This window comes from Pantherophis guttatus, chromosome 1 (genome assembly GCF_059756535.1).
Source record: "Pantherophis guttatus breed Tessera chromosome 1, ASM5975653v1, whole genome shotgun sequence".
Lineage (NCBI taxonomy): Eukaryota > Metazoa > Chordata > Lepidosauria > Squamata > Colubridae > Pantherophis > Pantherophis guttatus.
Genome location: NC_142063.1, coordinates 151,624,937 through 151,642,427, shown reverse-complemented (window position 1 = coordinate 151,642,427; position 17,491 = coordinate 151,624,937). Strand labels below are relative to the sequence as shown.

The window sequence follows — 17,491 nt, the reverse complement described above, 5'->3', positions numbered from 1 at the left end:
AAATAGCTTTGAATTTTGTTCACTGTTGTATCATTCTTTTGTTGAATGGCTGTCAGCATTCAGAAGAGAACGATTCAAGTTTCATAAAAATTTATATTACTGTTCTAGGAAAGATTCTGCTGGATCTTTTTCTTGCAGAAAATATGCAAGAAAATAGCTGGCCTAGGATGTCCTTTGCCACAATTCCATCATCCTCAGATTAGAGCATTTCACTTGTAATGTTTCAAATAAAAGCTTCCAGAAGACAAAAGAAGCATTTCTACATTGCCAGATGTAACAATAGCACTAGCAATAGCACTTAGACCAGTGGTTCCCAATGTGGGGCATGTGACCAGTGGTTCCCAATGTGCTTAGGTGGGGCATGGCCAAAAAAAGGTTGGGAACCACTGACTTAGACTTATATATCGCTTCACAGTGCTTTACAGCCCTCTCTAAGTGGTTTACAGAGTCAGCATATTGCTTCCAACAATCTGGGTCCTCATTTTACCGTCCTCGGAAGGATGGAAGGCTGAATCAACCTTGAGCTGGTCAGGATCGAACTCCTGGCTGTGGGCAGAGTTAGCCTGCAGTACGGCACTCTAACCACTACACCACCATAGCTCTTACAAGCTGCTATTGTAGCAGTATTTTTTCAATTTCAACCAATGTTGTGGACAATTCTCATCATACAGTTATGGCAATAGACATGTGCGAAAGGAAGTTTATTCTTGCTTTACTTCCTTTAGTGCAGGGCTATCAAACTCCCAGCCCGCAGGCCAGATGCATCACGTGCTGGCCACGCCCACACCCGGTTTAGCGAAAGGGGGAAAAGTCCCAATACATCACATGACACCGCCATGACACCGCAAGTTTGACACTCTAGTGTGTGCGCTTTGCTAACAGTTCCTCACAACAGCTACAAGCCCAGTCCTCAGCTTCTCTGCATTATGATGCTTTATCAAGTTATACAGATGTGACTTTGCGAGCATAACCTGCTTTTCAAAGGATTAAGGAGTTTCTATAGGACCATAATGAGTATCATTATGGGAAGATGGGATTCCTAGGCCAAGTAAAGCACAAGTTAATTATTGAAAAAAGTTCAAATAGTGGCTAAAGTATAACAGAACACGTCAGGTTTTCCCATTTGCTTAAACGTTTAGCAAGAGAGAAAGCAATGATTTTCTCCACTCTGTGCTGTGTTAGGATTTTCCAATCATTTTTTTCCCCTGTGTGTCATTTAACTCATATATACCTATGTGTTAAGAAGATTGGCTTCAGATGGCAGGGAAGCGTTCTTCAGAATGAGAGGTTCTGATTCGGTCAACGTAGCTTTACAATAAAGTAGAATTTGTTTGTTTGATTATAATTCCTATCCAGTTTACCCTGTGAGATCAATATCAATCTTGCAAACCTGAAAGTACAAATCTCCTTTAGAGGTAGGAAACTAGGGAGGGTCTTTTCTGAGCCTCTTGCCCTGCTCACTATCCACTTGCAAGCTATGCTGTCTCTTTTCTGCCCATTCCCTTGGCAGCATCTCTTGGCTTAGTATCAAAATCTTTCTCACATACCATCACATTGCTACACTTCAGAAATTCCCTGAAGGATTCCCAGCCCTGTATTAAGATGATTACTATTCTTAACAAATCACATTCCGGGCCTTCCAGTTTCCTGTCCTGAAGTAATTGCTTACATTTTTTTAGAATATTAAGATAATGAACTGAGCAGGTGAAGTGGTGGCTTAGTGAACTGAACTAAATGAGCAGATCAATCAGATTCAGAATTACTCCATATCACACATGACATTGCCATTCCCTTCCAATCACTATTAGGGAGTTTTGTCGAAACTGAATGGGTAGAATAAACTCTATATATGTTACAAAACAAGAAGTAATTCCAGTCCTTCTACAGTAACCACTTTTTATGATCATTTCATCAGGAGAAAGTGGACAAATCTCTTCCTTAAATTGAACTGTCCCTGTGCATTCTTTTCTCCCTTCAGCCCTGAGCCCAAATGTTCTTTGCCTCCAATTAGACTGTCTATGGAGATTCTCAGTCACCTAGGTCATGGTTGTCTCAAAGGTACTTTTTAAAAAGGCAACTGGACTTCCTTTGTTTTTCCTTGAAAACATGTAACTTCTCATCCATGAAACGTTTTCAAAGAAAAACAAAAAAAAATCAAGTTTTCCAAATGGAAACTGTGATCACCGTAAACCAACTAAATCCAAAAATGCTAGAGAATTCTTGGCGGCTTGGCATTTAGGCAAATTAGTCATCAATAGACTCATGAAGATAAGCAGTGGTGGGATTCAGCCAGTTCGGGCCGGTTCAGGCGAACCGGTTCTTAAATTGCTGGCTGGCCCCGCCCCTCCCCTCCCCTTCCAGGAGTCCCCACATGCCCCATTTTGGCTCCCAGGTAAGTGCAGGGAAGCCTACTAGGCCAAAAATGGGGCATGGGGGTGTGTGGCACGGCCCCGCATACCCATTTTTGCTCCCATGGGGTGCAGGAAGCCAAGTGCTGCCTGTTATACCCCTGGCCATGCCCACCATGGCCACACTCACCCAGCTGGTCATTAGGGCAGAGAACCAGTTGTTGAATTATTTGAATCCTACCACTGGAGATAATATACTATATACTATTTTAAAAAGCTATGGAAACAAAAAGACCAAAATATATCCTCTTGAGCAGACATTAATACCAGACAATCATGAAGAAAATGATACCCTAATCAAGGAACTACCAAGGAGAAAACTACATCCCACCAACATTGGCAGAGCAAGCTAATGCCAAGCTAATGATAATGGAAAAAAACAGCAACAGAGGAAGGTAGAAGGAGTACCATCTTCTCTATCTTATGTTGTTGTTTTTTCTTACAGCTGTGTGCAAGTAACTGATAGTTTGGCTTGTGTTAATGACAGTTAAGTTCCTTTACAGACATGGGACAAAAATGATTGAGTTTAAAGCTCTCACAGGCTTGTGAAAGAATTGTATGTTTATTTATTTATTGGTTCAATTTATATGCCGCCCTTCTCTGGAGACTTAGGGCGGCTTACAATGCGTTAAGCAATAGCCTTCATACTTTTGTATATACCTGTTTAGTAGGGCTTTCGCCCCCCCCCAGCGGTGTTCTTTTTTTATACAAAGTCAGCTTATTGCCCCCACAATCCGGGTCCTCATTTTACCTACCTCGAAAGGATGGAAGGCTGAGTCAACCTTGAGCCTGGTGAGATTCGAACTTGTAGTAATTGCAGGCAGCTGGTGCTGCTTAATAGCACTTTAGTCTGCTGCGCCACCAAGGCTCTTATAATTGGACAATTACTGTTGATTATAAACGGATGCATATAAATTAAATTTTCAGCTTTCTTCTGCTGTTTTCCAGGTTACTTAGTAGGAAGCAAACAGAGAGGACACGAATATTATAAACCCCTCGCACTAGCAAGAATGTTCAAATGAAAAAGCAGCCTTTTTCTGGCAGGGCAACCTAAAGATATACTGAATAATTAAGGAACAATCTGGAATTTCTGTAGCTTGCACAGAAGTTATGCTCCTGTACATTTTATGAAGAAGACATTATTATGCAATCACAGGGTGGTCCAGCCTAGAATGAAACTATCTGATGCAACTCCTGTTGTTCTGGCAAACAGCTTGTTTGATTCATAAGTGCATGTGTTCCAAATGTTCATTTATTATTTTAGGTATAAAATAATAGGTATTAGCATTATAATGTAGAGTCTCTGCCTTAGAAGGCTTTTATATGTGGACTAGGATACTTAATTACTACACAGAGTGTGTAGTACTTTGAAAATACCATTAGACATGTAGTTTTTCAAGAACCACAGTGGCGCATTGGTTAGAGTACAGTACAGTACTGCAGTTCCTTCTGGTGCCTGCCGGCTGCCTGCAGTTTGGCTGTTCGAATCTGATCAGGCTCAAGCTTGACTCAGCTTCCATTCTTCCGAGGTGGGTAAAATGAGGACCCAGATTGTTGAGGGCAATATGTTGATAGCCATTGAGACAGGGCTGTAAAGCACTGTGAAGTGGTATATAAGTGTAACTGCTATTGTTATTTTCACAAGGCTTTATATACAAGGGTATAAAGGAGCCTGAGTGGTGCAGCAGACTAATGCTACTGTTAAAAGGTAGTATTTAGCTTCTAGCTGCCTGCAATTACTGCGAGTTCAATTCTCACCAGGCTCAAGGTTGACTCACCCTTCCATCCTTTCTAAGGTAGGTAAAATGAGGACCCGGCAATAAGATGACTTTGTATAAAATATACAAAAGTATGAAGGCTATTGCTTAACGCATTGTAAGCCGCCCTGAGTCTCCAGAGAAGGGCGGCATATAATTTTTTTTTTAAATGGGGCTATATACACTTGTATGTGCATTTATAGATAGCGCCTTGGACTACTATAGCATCTTGTCCCTGAAAGTCTGTAGAGATTCTCAGTCATCCAAGTCATGGTTGCCCCAAAGGTGCTTTTTTCAGGAGGCAACTGGACTTTCTTGTTTTTTCTTTTGAAGACATTTTGCTTCTCGTCCAAGAAGCTTCTTCAGCTCTGACAGGATACTGGAGAATGGAAGGATTTATATTCCTTGCAGACAGCTGGTAATTTGCATCCTTTTAGAGGTCACTGAAGCACTTGGAGGTTTATCTGTGTCCTCAATCTGTGTCCTTTGCCAAAAGCAAATTGTATAGATTGAGTGACTGAGAATCTCTACAGACTTTTCACTATACAATTTGGGATGAATACCCTTTGAATGGTGTGGGAGTAGGAATGGATTTCCAGAGGAAACATTGCAGACTACAGGAACCAGGAGCACTACTCAGGTGACCCTGAGGACACAGTTAAACCTCCAAGTTCTTCAACAACCCTCAAGATGCAAGGAATATAAATCCTTCCATTCCCCACTATCCTGTCAGAACTGAAGAAGCTTCTTGGATGAAAACTGAAACGTCTTCAAAAGAAAAGCAAGAAAGTCCAGTTGCTTCGTAAAAAAAGCACCTTTGGGACATCCTGTCCCTGATTCATCTAATTTAAGATGGACAGATACAGATGGATGTGAAACACCCTCATCCCTATGTCTATTGGTGTCATCACCCTGGTTTCTTCTGTCATGCTCTTCAGCCACATATGTCTAAGAGCTGCTGGATGGTTCAGAATGAGAAAGACTGCTGCCAACCAACTGCCCAATAGACAAAATAATGTTTGCCCCAATTGACGTTGATAGACTACAATTCAGAATAAATTTTAAATACACTTTCTGCCCAGATTCCTTCTTTGGATGCATTGACTTAAAATTCTGATTGAAAATTCAACTCATATTTTGAAACGAAACCAAAATCAGCAAGCTATGCCTGATGCTACTGAGATAAAGTAGGCAAAGGAGAAGCTATCCCTTCCCTAGAGCCTGATAAAAATATAAAAATCTTTTCAGACAGTAAAAAAAAAGTATCAATGACATGTACTAGTTCTCTTAAATTACCCTCCTCTCTAAAATCTCTGCCTCAAGATACTTTTGATTCAATGGTACACTGAAATACACCTTAGCTGGGATCTGTCAAATAGTCTTTAGCTAACAGGTCTGGCAAACCAAATGAAACTGCAGTCCAGGAATGAAGGCTAAAAGCATTTTTATTGAGATAGTCTGTAAGAGATACTTGCAAGTCTGATTGCGCTGTACCTCTTCTTTTTATAGCTCAGTGGATCAGGGAGGCATCTGCCTGAGCTGCATCTAAACAGTATCTCATTCTGGACTTTTAAAAAATGCATCTTTTGCCAAGGCAAAATGTGGTGGTGGTGGGTTTCAAATTTTTTTAGTACCGGTTCTGTGGGTGTGGCTTGGTGGGCGTAGCAGGGGAAGGTTACTGCAAAATCTCCATTTCCTCCCAATCGGCTGGGATTTGGGAGGCAGAGAATAGATGGGGATGGGGCCAGTCAGAGGTGGTATTTACCAGTTCTCCGAACTACTCAAAATTTCCACTACGGTTCTTCAGAACTGGTCAGAACCTGCTAAAACCCACCTCTGGGTTCCTGCATATCTCTGTCAGGGCCATCATCCTTCCTCTCTAAATATGTGGATCCAGTGGGAAGCTGCTATTTTCTACAGATGCAGAGCATAAGACTGAATGGAGAAATTTTCCTCCACAAGAAAGGAATAAACATTAAGTCCTGCCTTCTAAGTACTGTAGAGGAAGCGAGTTAACGTCTTTGTGGCAGTAGAGACTGAGAGCAGTCTGATTCAGAAGAGAACTTTAGATTTTGACAGGGACTTTATGTCTTTATTTCCTGCCCTTTAAAGCCTCTACATCTAAAACAATGAAGTAAATTTAAAAAAAAACACACATAAAATTTGGTTCCACTGACTTTACAGATTGTAAAATCATAGCAGCCACACTACTCGATACACAGAAGGTCTACTACTCGATCACAGAAGGTCTACTAAGAATGACTGAAGATAACCTTTTACAGCAATTTCTGTAGAATAGTTGATTCTGTGTTTAAATGTGGGAAATAAATCCTTATTCTATTGGATTCCAATTTCTTTAGAGAGCTGTAACTTACTTCTATGCTTCCAAAGAAAATGTGTTTCAATTATATTGAACAAAAGCAATTTGAAAAGAGGGAAAAGATTTTATCCGTTTTAACAAATAATATACAATATTGCAGTGATGCCCAAAAATCCATGAGACTTGAGATGAAGAGACTTTTCTTCCATCAAGACAGGAGTGAGGAAAAATAGAAACAAAGAGGAGGAAAAGAATTCCTTACAGGCTCTCGCAGAACTTCCTAAGAATGCTTGGTTTTTCCTGGTTGCGTCTCTGTCGAAACCAGCGCTGAATACTGCGCACATCCCAGTCTAGCTGCTTGGATAGCCCTTCCAGCCTCTTCTCGTCTGGATGCTTTCAAAATAATAATAATAAAAAGAGTCAAAAAGTTACTCTTCTGAGGAGACTTCACAAAATTCCAATTGGTACTTTTCCCCAAAACTAAGCAGTAAGTTATGCATGCGGGGGTGGGGGGTGGGGGTGGGGAAATGGGACGGGAGATGGGAAGCCCTTTGAAATGCCGGCTTGCTATCCAGACTATAAAACAATTTATGTAAGTTAAATAATTGCTAGATTCCTGTTCAGTTTTTATTGCTGTGTAGTTCGTGTCATTATCAAACTGCTGCATATGACCTGGACACAAGTAATTAAAGAATATTAAGGCCTCTAGATTTCTGCATTTTGCATAAAAAATGCCATCGTGCCAATGACAGAAATTACCACCATAACACATACTTTGATTCCATGGACAATTTTCTGTCGTTACCCTACTTTAATTTAAAATATACACTGTGAAGTTGCTTGGGTGGTCCTTAAATGTTAATAAAATAATAAAATAATAAGAGTATTCGCTATTGGGAATAGCAAATACTCTGTTAAATCATGCTTTCAATTATATGCTAATTTTGATGCCTTATTTGCTCCACTTATTATGAATACAGCTCAACACTTTTTTGCCTTGCTTTTTGTGACGTTGTTTTTAAATTCACTCATTTTCCACTGGGCCTATTGGCTAGAAATTCGGGGACCTGTAAACCAAATTCTCTGGATAGCTCCATGATGGGAATGGCTACCCACACTTGTTTATTTTTGCTTCACTTTTAAAAAATTTTTATCTTTACAGCTTCAGGATACCCATCTCACAAAATGATCACAAAATACTAACTTATTTTTTCATGGAAGATTCACAATTCTACGAATTCCTTTTCTGGAGAATAAAAACACGTTAATAATAAAGGTAGACTTCGCTTATCGACCTCTCATTTAGTGACCATCTTAAAGTTACAATGATGCTGTAAATAGAGATTTACAACTGGTCCTTAAAATTTTGGATGTTGCAGCATCCCAGCACATGATGAGCTGAGATTTCCCCTCCCCCCCATCCCAGACCGGTAATGTCCAGTCTGACAAAGGATTTCCCCTTCTCTCCATCCATAGGAGGCAAATCCTTCGTTGGGCTGCAGGATTTTAACTCCATTCCTGGAGCCCAATAAAAGCTTTCCCCAAGTGGATGCAGAAGGGAAATCCTTTGTTTCCTGGGAGTGCTGGGACTGTGGTAATTGAGTGAAGGTGGTCACGTGGCGTCTTGCTTAACAACCACTTTGCTCAATGACTGAGATTTTGGTCCCAATTGTGATCGTAAATTAAGGACTACCTGTAAAGCTTTTTTCCAGTCAACTCAGTCCAAACGCTTTTTCCCTCTTTTCTTACTCCTGTCAAACATGTCTTGCCTAATTAGTAAGCACACCCTTCACACTAGAGCCACAAATATATCCAATCTCTCAGATCCCATCTTATGTAATAGCAGCACTTGGATCATTTGTGGGGAAAATGAACGTTGGACTTACCTTGAACATTCTTTCTATGTGCGCTGCAGGAGAGTCCAAGCACGGGTTAATTTAGTCTGACTTGTCATCACTGAGTTGGAATTTCTTTGACCACGCCTTCCTCTTCCAGCTGAGCCTCAGTTTTTCCAACGAAACTGGAAACAGAGAAGACGCAGTCCTAATCGGAAAAATAACCACTCCTGGACCCCAGACCAGCACAACCCAGGGTGAGATTGGACTCTCCTGCAGCGCACATAGAAAGAACGTTCAAGGTAAGTCCAATGTTCATTCTCCTGTGCGCTGCTTGGAGAGTCCAAGCATGGGATATACCCAAGCTAAATTGATGTTGGGAGGGATACAGATTGGTCCAGGGTCCCCTCGGCCGGCAGGACTCTCTGTAAGACACGCCGCCCAAACGCTGCTTCTGCAGATGCGTACTGATCCAGCTTGTAATTCCTCACGAATGGAGAAAGGGAAGCCCAAGTGGCAGCCCTGCAAATTTCCAAAATTGATACCTACGTAGCCCAGGCCGCCGTGGTGGCCGCGCTTCGAGTAGAGTGCGCTGTTATGCAACGGGGCACAGGACGAGTTTGTTGTTCATAAGCTAAGGCAATACACGCCTTGAGCCAACATCCAATGGTAGATGGTGATACCTTTTTTCCCATCGAAGTGGGCTGGAATGACACGAATAAGGCCTCCGTCCGCCTAAAAGGTGCTGTCCGCTTAATGTATCTTTTCAAAGCTGGTGAACATCCAATGTATGCCAGCGCTTTTCTCTTGGATGTTGTGGATTGGGACAAAAGTCCAGTAGAATAACTTCCTGTGCCCTGTGGAACCAGGAATTTATTTTTGGCACAAAGGTAGGGTCCAAATGGAGAATGACACGGTCCGGGTGAAAAATACATAAGTCCTGGCGCACTGAAAGCGCCGCCAACTCTGATATCCAGAAGTAATCGCCACTAAGAAAGCAACTTTAAAGGTAAATAGTCTAAGTGTAGTAGTCCGCAAGGGCTCGAAAGGAGGTAAGGTGAACTATGGGTACCTATGAACTGTTGGCGGTAACAAGTTGGCAGCTCCTTTTAAAAAACTGCGGACCTTTGGATGATGGGAGAGCAGTACAGGCCCCTCACCTGGTAAAATGGTCACCAGAGCTGCAAACTGTCGGCGAAGTGTATTCGTGGACAGTCTCTTTTTCAGGCCCCATTGTAGGAAATCCAGGACCTGAGAGATGGTCGCATCTCTTGACCCTAGTGCACCAGCGACAAAACGATGCCCAGGTGGCATTGTAGATCCTGACTGTCGACGCTTTTCTAGATGCCAGAATGGTAGAGATCACATCAGGGGAATAACGCTCCTTCCGGAGAGTCTCCCACTCAAGTGCCAAATGGCCAACTTGAGCCACTGAGGGTCTGGATGTTGAAGGGACCCCTGACTGAGGGTGACCTCGTGCGGTGGTAATATCCAGGGGCGAGATATTGATAGTGACATCAGGTCGGCGAACCATGGATGCCTCAGCCAATACGGAGCTACTAACAACACTTCCGCCTCCTCCTCCAAGATTTTCCTGATCACCTTCTGGAGTAAGGGGATGGGAGGAAAGGCGTACAGTAGTTAGGTCGGCCATGGGCAACGCAGGGCGTTGATCCCTTCGGCCGCCGGAGTCCAAAACCTGGTGAAAAACCGAGGCAGGTGAGTGTTTTGGGGAGTGGCGAACAAGTCCAGAGTCGGGGTCCCGAAACGAACCATGATGAGATAGAAGATATCTGGGTGAAGACGCCATTTGGACTGGTCTATTGTCGTTCGGCTCAACCAATCCACTGTTGAGTTGGACGTCCCGGCAATGTGTTCCGCCCGCAAGGATAGTAGGTGCCTCTCTGCCCAGAGACACAACTTCCTCGCCTCGCACATGAGCATCTTGGAGTGAGTGCCCCCTTGATGGTTGAGATGCGCCTTGGCCGTGACATTGTCCATTAACAGAAGAACGTGCTTGGTCTGAAAATGTCGGTGCGCCAGATGGGTCACCCTCAGCTCCAGCCAATTGATATTGTTGCGTAGATCTTGTTGAGACCATCGCCCTTGTGTTACATTGGCTTTCAGGTGCGCCTCCCAGCCGAAGAGACTGGCATCTGATGTTAGGACCAGTCTGGGAGGATTCCAGAACAGGCAACCCTTCTCCATGGCCTTCAACTTCCACCAATCCAAGGAGTGAAACACCTGTGGAGGAACTCTGATTCTGCACAATGAGTTCCTGCGCCCTGACCTCTGACTGGAGAGAAGGAGCCACTGTAAGGCTCTGGTATGCAAACGAGCCCAGGGAACTATTGCTAAGCAAGAAATCATTTCCCCTAATGGTTGGGAAAGAAGCAGTAGGAGTACTGAGTCTCACACCTGAATCTGCATTACCATCTCTCTTATACTGTCCCTTCGCTCTTGTGACAGGAACACCTGGGACAACTGAGTATCGATCACCACCCCCAAATGGACAAGCCTGGTGGATGGGATCAGATGGCTTTTCTCCCAGTTTACTGAGAAGCCGTGATCCTGAAGAGTCTGGAGCATGAGTTGCAGATCCAGCTCTGCCTGCCTGAAAGACGATGACTAGATCAGAACATCATCTAGATAACATTGTAGGTGGATGGGATGAGCCCTCAGACGTGCCGCTACCATGTCCAGTAATTTGGTGAAGGTGCGTGGTGCTGAGGAAAGGCCAAAGGGAAGGGCCCGGTATTGCCAGTGGCGGCCTGCGAAAGCAAACCTGAGAAACCTCCTGTGGGATATCCTTATGGGCACATGGAGCTGAGCCTCCTTGAGATCTATCGATGTCAAAAGATCTGCTTGCCTGAGGCCATCCAGGATTAATGAAGGGATTGCATTCTGAACCTCTTATATTTTATGTGAACATTGAGGTCCTTTAAATTCAATATTGCCCTTTGGCCGCCCGAGCTCTTGGGAACTAGAAAGAGTACGGAGTAAAACCCTAAACCTCTTTGCCCAATTGGTACCGGTTCTATGGCCTTGATGTCCAGCAAGTGCTGAATTTCGGCTTCCATCATGGCCTTCTTGGTGGCCTCCTTGGGCACAGGACATTGAATGAAGCAACGAGAAGGTCTGGAACAAAATTATAATGTTAGTCCAAGGGTCACTGTTTGTAAGGCCCACGCGTCCATGGTGGTATCCATCCACTGGTCGGCAAACATCTTTAACCTGCCACCAATAGGGATTTGAGTCCATGAGTCATTTGGAACGGCGGTAGGGGCGTCCCCCTGAACCTCTGTAAGGCCGCCTGGACTGTGGCTGTGGCTGCCTAGATCTATCTCGGAATCCTGACCTGTCCTGATATCTGTCCACCCCGTGGGAATATTGCCTATGGAAATGGGAGGCGGGGAATCCTGCCTCAGTATTCCGAAAGGGCTGCCTACGGTAATAAGGAGTAGGTCTTCTATCATATCTCCTATTCAGCTGAGGCAGAACCTTCTGTTAATCTTTCCCTTCCACAAGGATGGGATCTAACACTTCTCCAAATAGCTGATTTCCCTTAAAGGGGGCTGCGGCCAGGCACCACTTGGACCTGGTATCCGCCTGCCATTAGCGTAACTATAACAAGGGTCTGGATGCTACGTTAAACGCCAATGTAGGCAAATTTGGCAGCATTAATAGTTGCATTGGCTGTATATTCCGTTGCGGCTATCAGCTTACTGAGAACTTGTTGGAGGCAAACGTCTTCTGGGGAGATCCTGGCCTGCATCTGCTTTAACCATAAGAGGGATGTTCTGGAAAAGAATGAAGCTGCTGTAGCAGATCTAATTGCCCAAGCTGCAGCCTGGTGAGTTTTGCGTGCAGCCAAATCAGCCTTCCTATCCTCAGACTTCAACCCTTCCGCATTATCAGAAGGGAGAATGGCAGTAGAAGCCAAATTAGTCAAGGGAGAATCCACTGTGGGAATTTGGAGGAGCTCTTTAAGCTCCTTTTCCACTGTGTACATCTTTTTATCCATGCCACTAGGTGCTTGAATAGAGACAGGATGTTCCCATTGTCTTCAAATTACTTTTACAAAAAATTTTGGAGAAGGAATAATTTCCTGAGTAGAAACCTGTTCTGTAAAGAGACTGGCACAAAGATCCTGAGAGTCCTTAGGGTCTGCAGTAGACCTGTCCATCTGACTCATATTAGCAGTCATTTTAGCTTTAAGCAATAATGTCTTAAAGAGATGAGGGCGGAACAAGCCAGTGTATGCTGGTTTATCCTGTCCAAGTCCCTCATCACCAGACATTTCAAATTCACCTAATTCCTCCTCTCCTTCCAGCGAAGCCTCACTGTGAAGTGATGGAGAATCATGACACAATTCTTCCCTATAGTCCCTTTGCCTATGTGCATGCTGATGCACAGAATCTGGCTTTGAAGGCCCTGGATGTAAGGGAGCCAACAATCCCCTTTGTGCCAGCGCCTCATCAATGCCCTGGGTAATGGTTTGCACAATGGCATAACTGAGAATAGAACATTCAGCTTGAGGCTGAGATGGTGACGACCCCTCAGAATCACTGCTATTTGCTATGACTAACACAGAATGTTAGATTCAGTAAACAATTGCAAGACAAACTGAAACAATTTACTCAGTGCGCAGTTCAGGGCTCTTATTATGCCAAACCAGCAAAATGGTTTGTTTGCAAATAATATTAGGCAGCAGCAGCAATAATCTGGGCACCCCAGGAGTTAAAGGGGCGTAAGGCCTGCAATACTGCCTCCAAAGGCCACAAAACACTTTTTAAAACCGGCAATACGGTTTACTTGCGTGATAAAAAGATGCTCAGGCTTCCAAAATGATTCCAGATCTCTTCCAATTTTTACCCAGCTGCTTTAAACGTACATATTTTGCTGCATTGTATGCCCCAACAAAATGGCGGCTATCGGCCGTGCGGTCAGCGCGCTCTCTCCCTACGATCTGCAGCTCTCCAGCAGCAATAAGGGATGAAATCCGAAGCCTCGGACCTCCCTGAGTCTAACGATGACTGCCTGACGATCCTCGCTGCAATCCAATTCCACATGGCAATGGCCGGCGCCGCAGCGATCTTATCGCTGCCTCATAGAGTGCACAGCACTAACTCACACTTCATGCTCCTTCTTTCAGCCACCCAAGCTGATTTCAAAGAGGCTCTCTTTTTTCTTTTTGTATTTAGCCAATTTATTCTTTGAAAAATAGCCAATTTCCTTATTAATTTAAATTAAATTGAAGAGCCAACTCAAACAAGTCTTTCCTGTCAGACTGAGTTGGAAAAACTGAGGCTCAGCCGGAAGAGGAAGGCATGGCCAAAGAAATTCCAACTCAAGTCAGACTGAATTAACCCATGCTTGGACTCTCCAAGCAGCGCACAGGAGAAATTAGCATGATATTTCTATTACTCATTACTCAACTCAACTATCAAATTAACATGCTAGCGAGACAGCTATTCCTAATAATTAATTACACTGTCTTTTATGAACAACTTTTACATTTGCCCAAAGCAAATAAAAGGATTTTAAGGAACATATTGTACCTTTGTGATAGCAGTGAAGACTTTTTCAAGAATGGCATTAGGCTGAGCCTTCTGTGGTCCATTGGCTTGGACTTTTAAGCCTAAGGCACACGGCTTAGCTATAAACCTAAAATGGAGAGAGAAATAGGGAAGAAAAAGAAAAAAACTAATTAGGTACATATGACAAATATTTACAAATTAGGCCAATTCTATTTACTTCTTCAGCTGCACACAACTCAAAAGATGAAATTATATTGTCTGCAAATGATTATGTTTAACACCAGTACGTTTAACCTGTGCCTGTGGGTGTTTTGCTTCCCAGTACAGAGACTGCTATCAATATCTTCCCCTATGTAATTTTGGTGCCATGTAACTTTCAAGAGTTTATTGTCCTGCAACAGTCTCATGATTTGCTGGGGTAACACATTCCATAAGGCTTTTGCTAGCGTGCTGGTCTTCAACACTGATCTAGTGTCATATGAATAATAGGTTTAATTGTTTTTAAAAGCTGATCTTGGCCTTGTACCTGCTTTAAAAGTAACCTATTGAGAGGAACATTTTGCCAAATAGATGCCTGCAAATAGCAAATGTAGGAAGAGAGCTATGTTAGCTTATGGTTGCTAAAAATCAGAAAGACTTGGGTAGCATGTTTTCAGCCTAACACATTTTATTGAAAGACATAAGCTTTTCTGAGCTATAGCTCATTTCCTAAAATGCCCGCGGGCTGGGAGTTTGACAGCCATGGCATAGAGTGACTAATGTAGGATTTAAATTGGGGCTGGGTGGCGGAAGACAAGACAAGATAGTTATGCAGATACAAGATTCATGTGACAACAAGTAAAACAAGTACTTTATCAATTAATATTACAATCAATTGTAAACAACCAGCAAAGCCCCTATGGATTCTGTGTAGGACTGTACAAAATAAGAAATAGAAGTTTGGCATCAGAGCAAAAAAATAAAGACAAATAATATGAGAGCATTTTAACTTCCTAGGGTGCACCACTACAGATCTCAAATGAGCTGCTTTGGAGCAAAGAAATTCTATCAGCACAATTGAGCAAGAGACTGCTGAATTTTCAGAGCAAAAGATCACAAAATCTCTTAATAAGCACATCATCAATTGATCAAGCACTTGAAGTCTGTCTTCAAGTGATAGTTATATAGTTATATAGTTAAAAGTTATATATTAATGGAAGTTGGATTGGAAGAAGATGTGCGAAGGGAAGGGAAGGGAAGGGAAGGGAAGGGAAGGGAAGGGAAGGGAAGGGAAGGGAAGGGAAGGGAAGAGAAGAGAAGAGAAGAGATCAATAACTTGTACTATGGTGATTATCCTGATAGCCGAAAATGCAAACGATCTTCAAGTCCTACTATTAAAAATCAAAGAGCACAGTGAAAAAAATGGGACTAAAGTGAAATATAAAGACAAAAGACCAAACTAATAACAACAGGTAAAACAACCAGCCTTAGAATTGACAATGAAGGTATTGAAGTGGAAGACAGCTTCTGCCCTTTAGGATCAACCATCAAGAATAAAAGAATTTTTGCAGTCAAGAAATACGCCACAGTGTGAGCATTTGATACAGCAGCCACAAAGGCCTTGGAAAAGATATTCAAATGCCATGGTGTGTCAATACTACTAAGAACAGAATTGTGCAAGGCGTGGTATTTAAGATGCAGGAATGGAAGGATATTGACACCTCTGAACTTTGCTGTCAGGAAAGACTCCTAAGAATACCATGGATAGTCAAGAAAACAAAGAGTTATGGAGAAAATCTGGCTTTTTCTACAGCTCCTTTGGAACAACTAGACTCCATGATAAGGGATGGAAGTTTCATGGAGTTCATTCCAGACCAGCAAAGAGGACAATGACTTAGCCTTGTCAATAGAGGACAAAGAATTTCTGCAGCTCATGGAAAAGGAACTTCAGCAGGATGCTAGCGGAAGCTGGGTAGCCCCACTGTCCTTTCGCACGTGGAGCTTGAACAGGGTCTTGAATGCCCTCACCCGGAGTCCTTTCGAGCCCCTGAGGGAGGTTAGTCTACCCTTCCTGTCATATAAGGTGGTGTTCCTGATGGCTATCACCTCCGCCAGGCAAATATCTGAGCTGGCAGCTCTGTCAATCAGGGAGGACCTGTGTGTCTTCCATGCTGACAGAGTGATTTTACGCCTGGACTCGACATTCCTGCCCAAGGTCAACACGTGGTTCCACAGGGCTCAAGAACCTGTCTTACCCAACTTTTGTCCTGAGCCAGTCCACTAGCAAGACTGCACTCTTTATTTCAAAGGCCATTTTGAAGAGGGCAGAATATTTAGATCAGCTTGAATTAACCATAAGGGTAATGACTTAACTATAAACATGTCCTATTGTTTTCTTTTCATCCATTTGTATGTTTGTGTTAGTTTCCTATTTTGATATGGTCAAATGACTAAATCAATAAAGATTCTATTCTATTCTATTCTATTCTATTCTATTCTATTCTATTCTATTCTATTCTATTCTATTCTATTCTACTCTACTCTACTCTACTCTACTCTACTCTACTCTACTCTACTCTACTCTACTCTACTCTACTCTACTCTACTCATGATAATTATAAGATGTAACAGAAACTCAGCTTTTGTTATCCCAGGGTTCTAATCTATTAAAACACAAAAGCCCAAAAGAGGGGAATTGTTTCATTTCTTTGATGAGGAAAAAAGGAGACAATCAAAAGGATCGGATTACAGAGACGAAGGCAAAAAAGAAAGAGGCTATATTTGTTAAGTGGAAAGGGAATTAAAAAAGAAATTAAAAAAGAAGAAAATCAAAGGAGCTTGCCTGATGCACCAAATGAAAAGTACTTCAAACTTAGTAGAGAATCAGTGTCCCTATATCCCCTGAGAAAAGGAGTCCTTGCCTTACAACCATTTGTTTAGTCACCAAATTACAACAGCACTAAAAAGTGATTTATAGCCAGTAACTTAACACTTCCAACTGTGGCAGCATCCCCAGAGTGACGATCAAAATGTGGATGTTTAGCAACCAGCATTTATTTACGACAATTGCAGTGCCCCAGGGTCATGTGATCACTATTTGCAACCTTCCCAGCTGGTTTCCAAGTAGCAAAGTCAATGGGGGAAACCAGACTCACTTCACAACTGAATGATTCACTTAACAACTTAACAAGCATGGCCAACAAAGTTGTAAAAGTGAGCATCCCTCAATAAAAAACCACCTTACTTAGCAATGGAAATTTGAGTCCCAATTGTAGTGATAAATCAAGGACTATCTTTCCGCAGGCAAACAAAAAGTTATCTGGATATTCCTCAGCTGTTTTGCAAACTTAATCTAATTTCCAAGGACTAAAGCGCAGAAGGTGCAAGGTGGGTTGTGTAACATATGATTTTCATCAGGGTGGATAAAAATCGATGCTTTTTAAAATAAAAATTAAAAAATCGGATTTTTTAAAATTTTAATGGGATTTTTTTTATTATTTTTATCACATTTATTTTAATAAAATAGTTTTGGAGTAAAAATCTATCTAGTTTTCTATTTAACATACATTAATAATTTAGTTTATTCAGCATGAAATAGAGCTTCGTTATGTAGCATGAGGCTGTATATTCTGCTATATTTACATTTTTCGTG

The 17,491-nt window shown here is 42.4% G+C and overlaps 1 protein-coding gene across 2 annotated transcripts in view; it reads right to left on the bottom strand.

The window, feature by feature from the left end:
- CERS6 (ceramide synthase 6) overlaps positions 1–17,491 on the bottom strand; it is a 112,474-nt gene that overhangs the window by 54,924 nt on the left and 40,059 nt on the right. For both annotated transcript variants that reach the window (XM_034426834.3, XM_034426825.3), the window contains exons 2-3: positions 13,882–13,987; positions 6,748–6,878 (exon numbers count right to left, since the gene is read on the bottom strand). In XM_034426834.3, the coding sequence (XP_034282725.1) occupies positions 6,748–6,878; positions 13,882–13,987 (237 nt within the window). The remainder of the gene's footprint in view (positions 1–6,747; positions 6,879–13,881; positions 13,988–17,491) is intronic.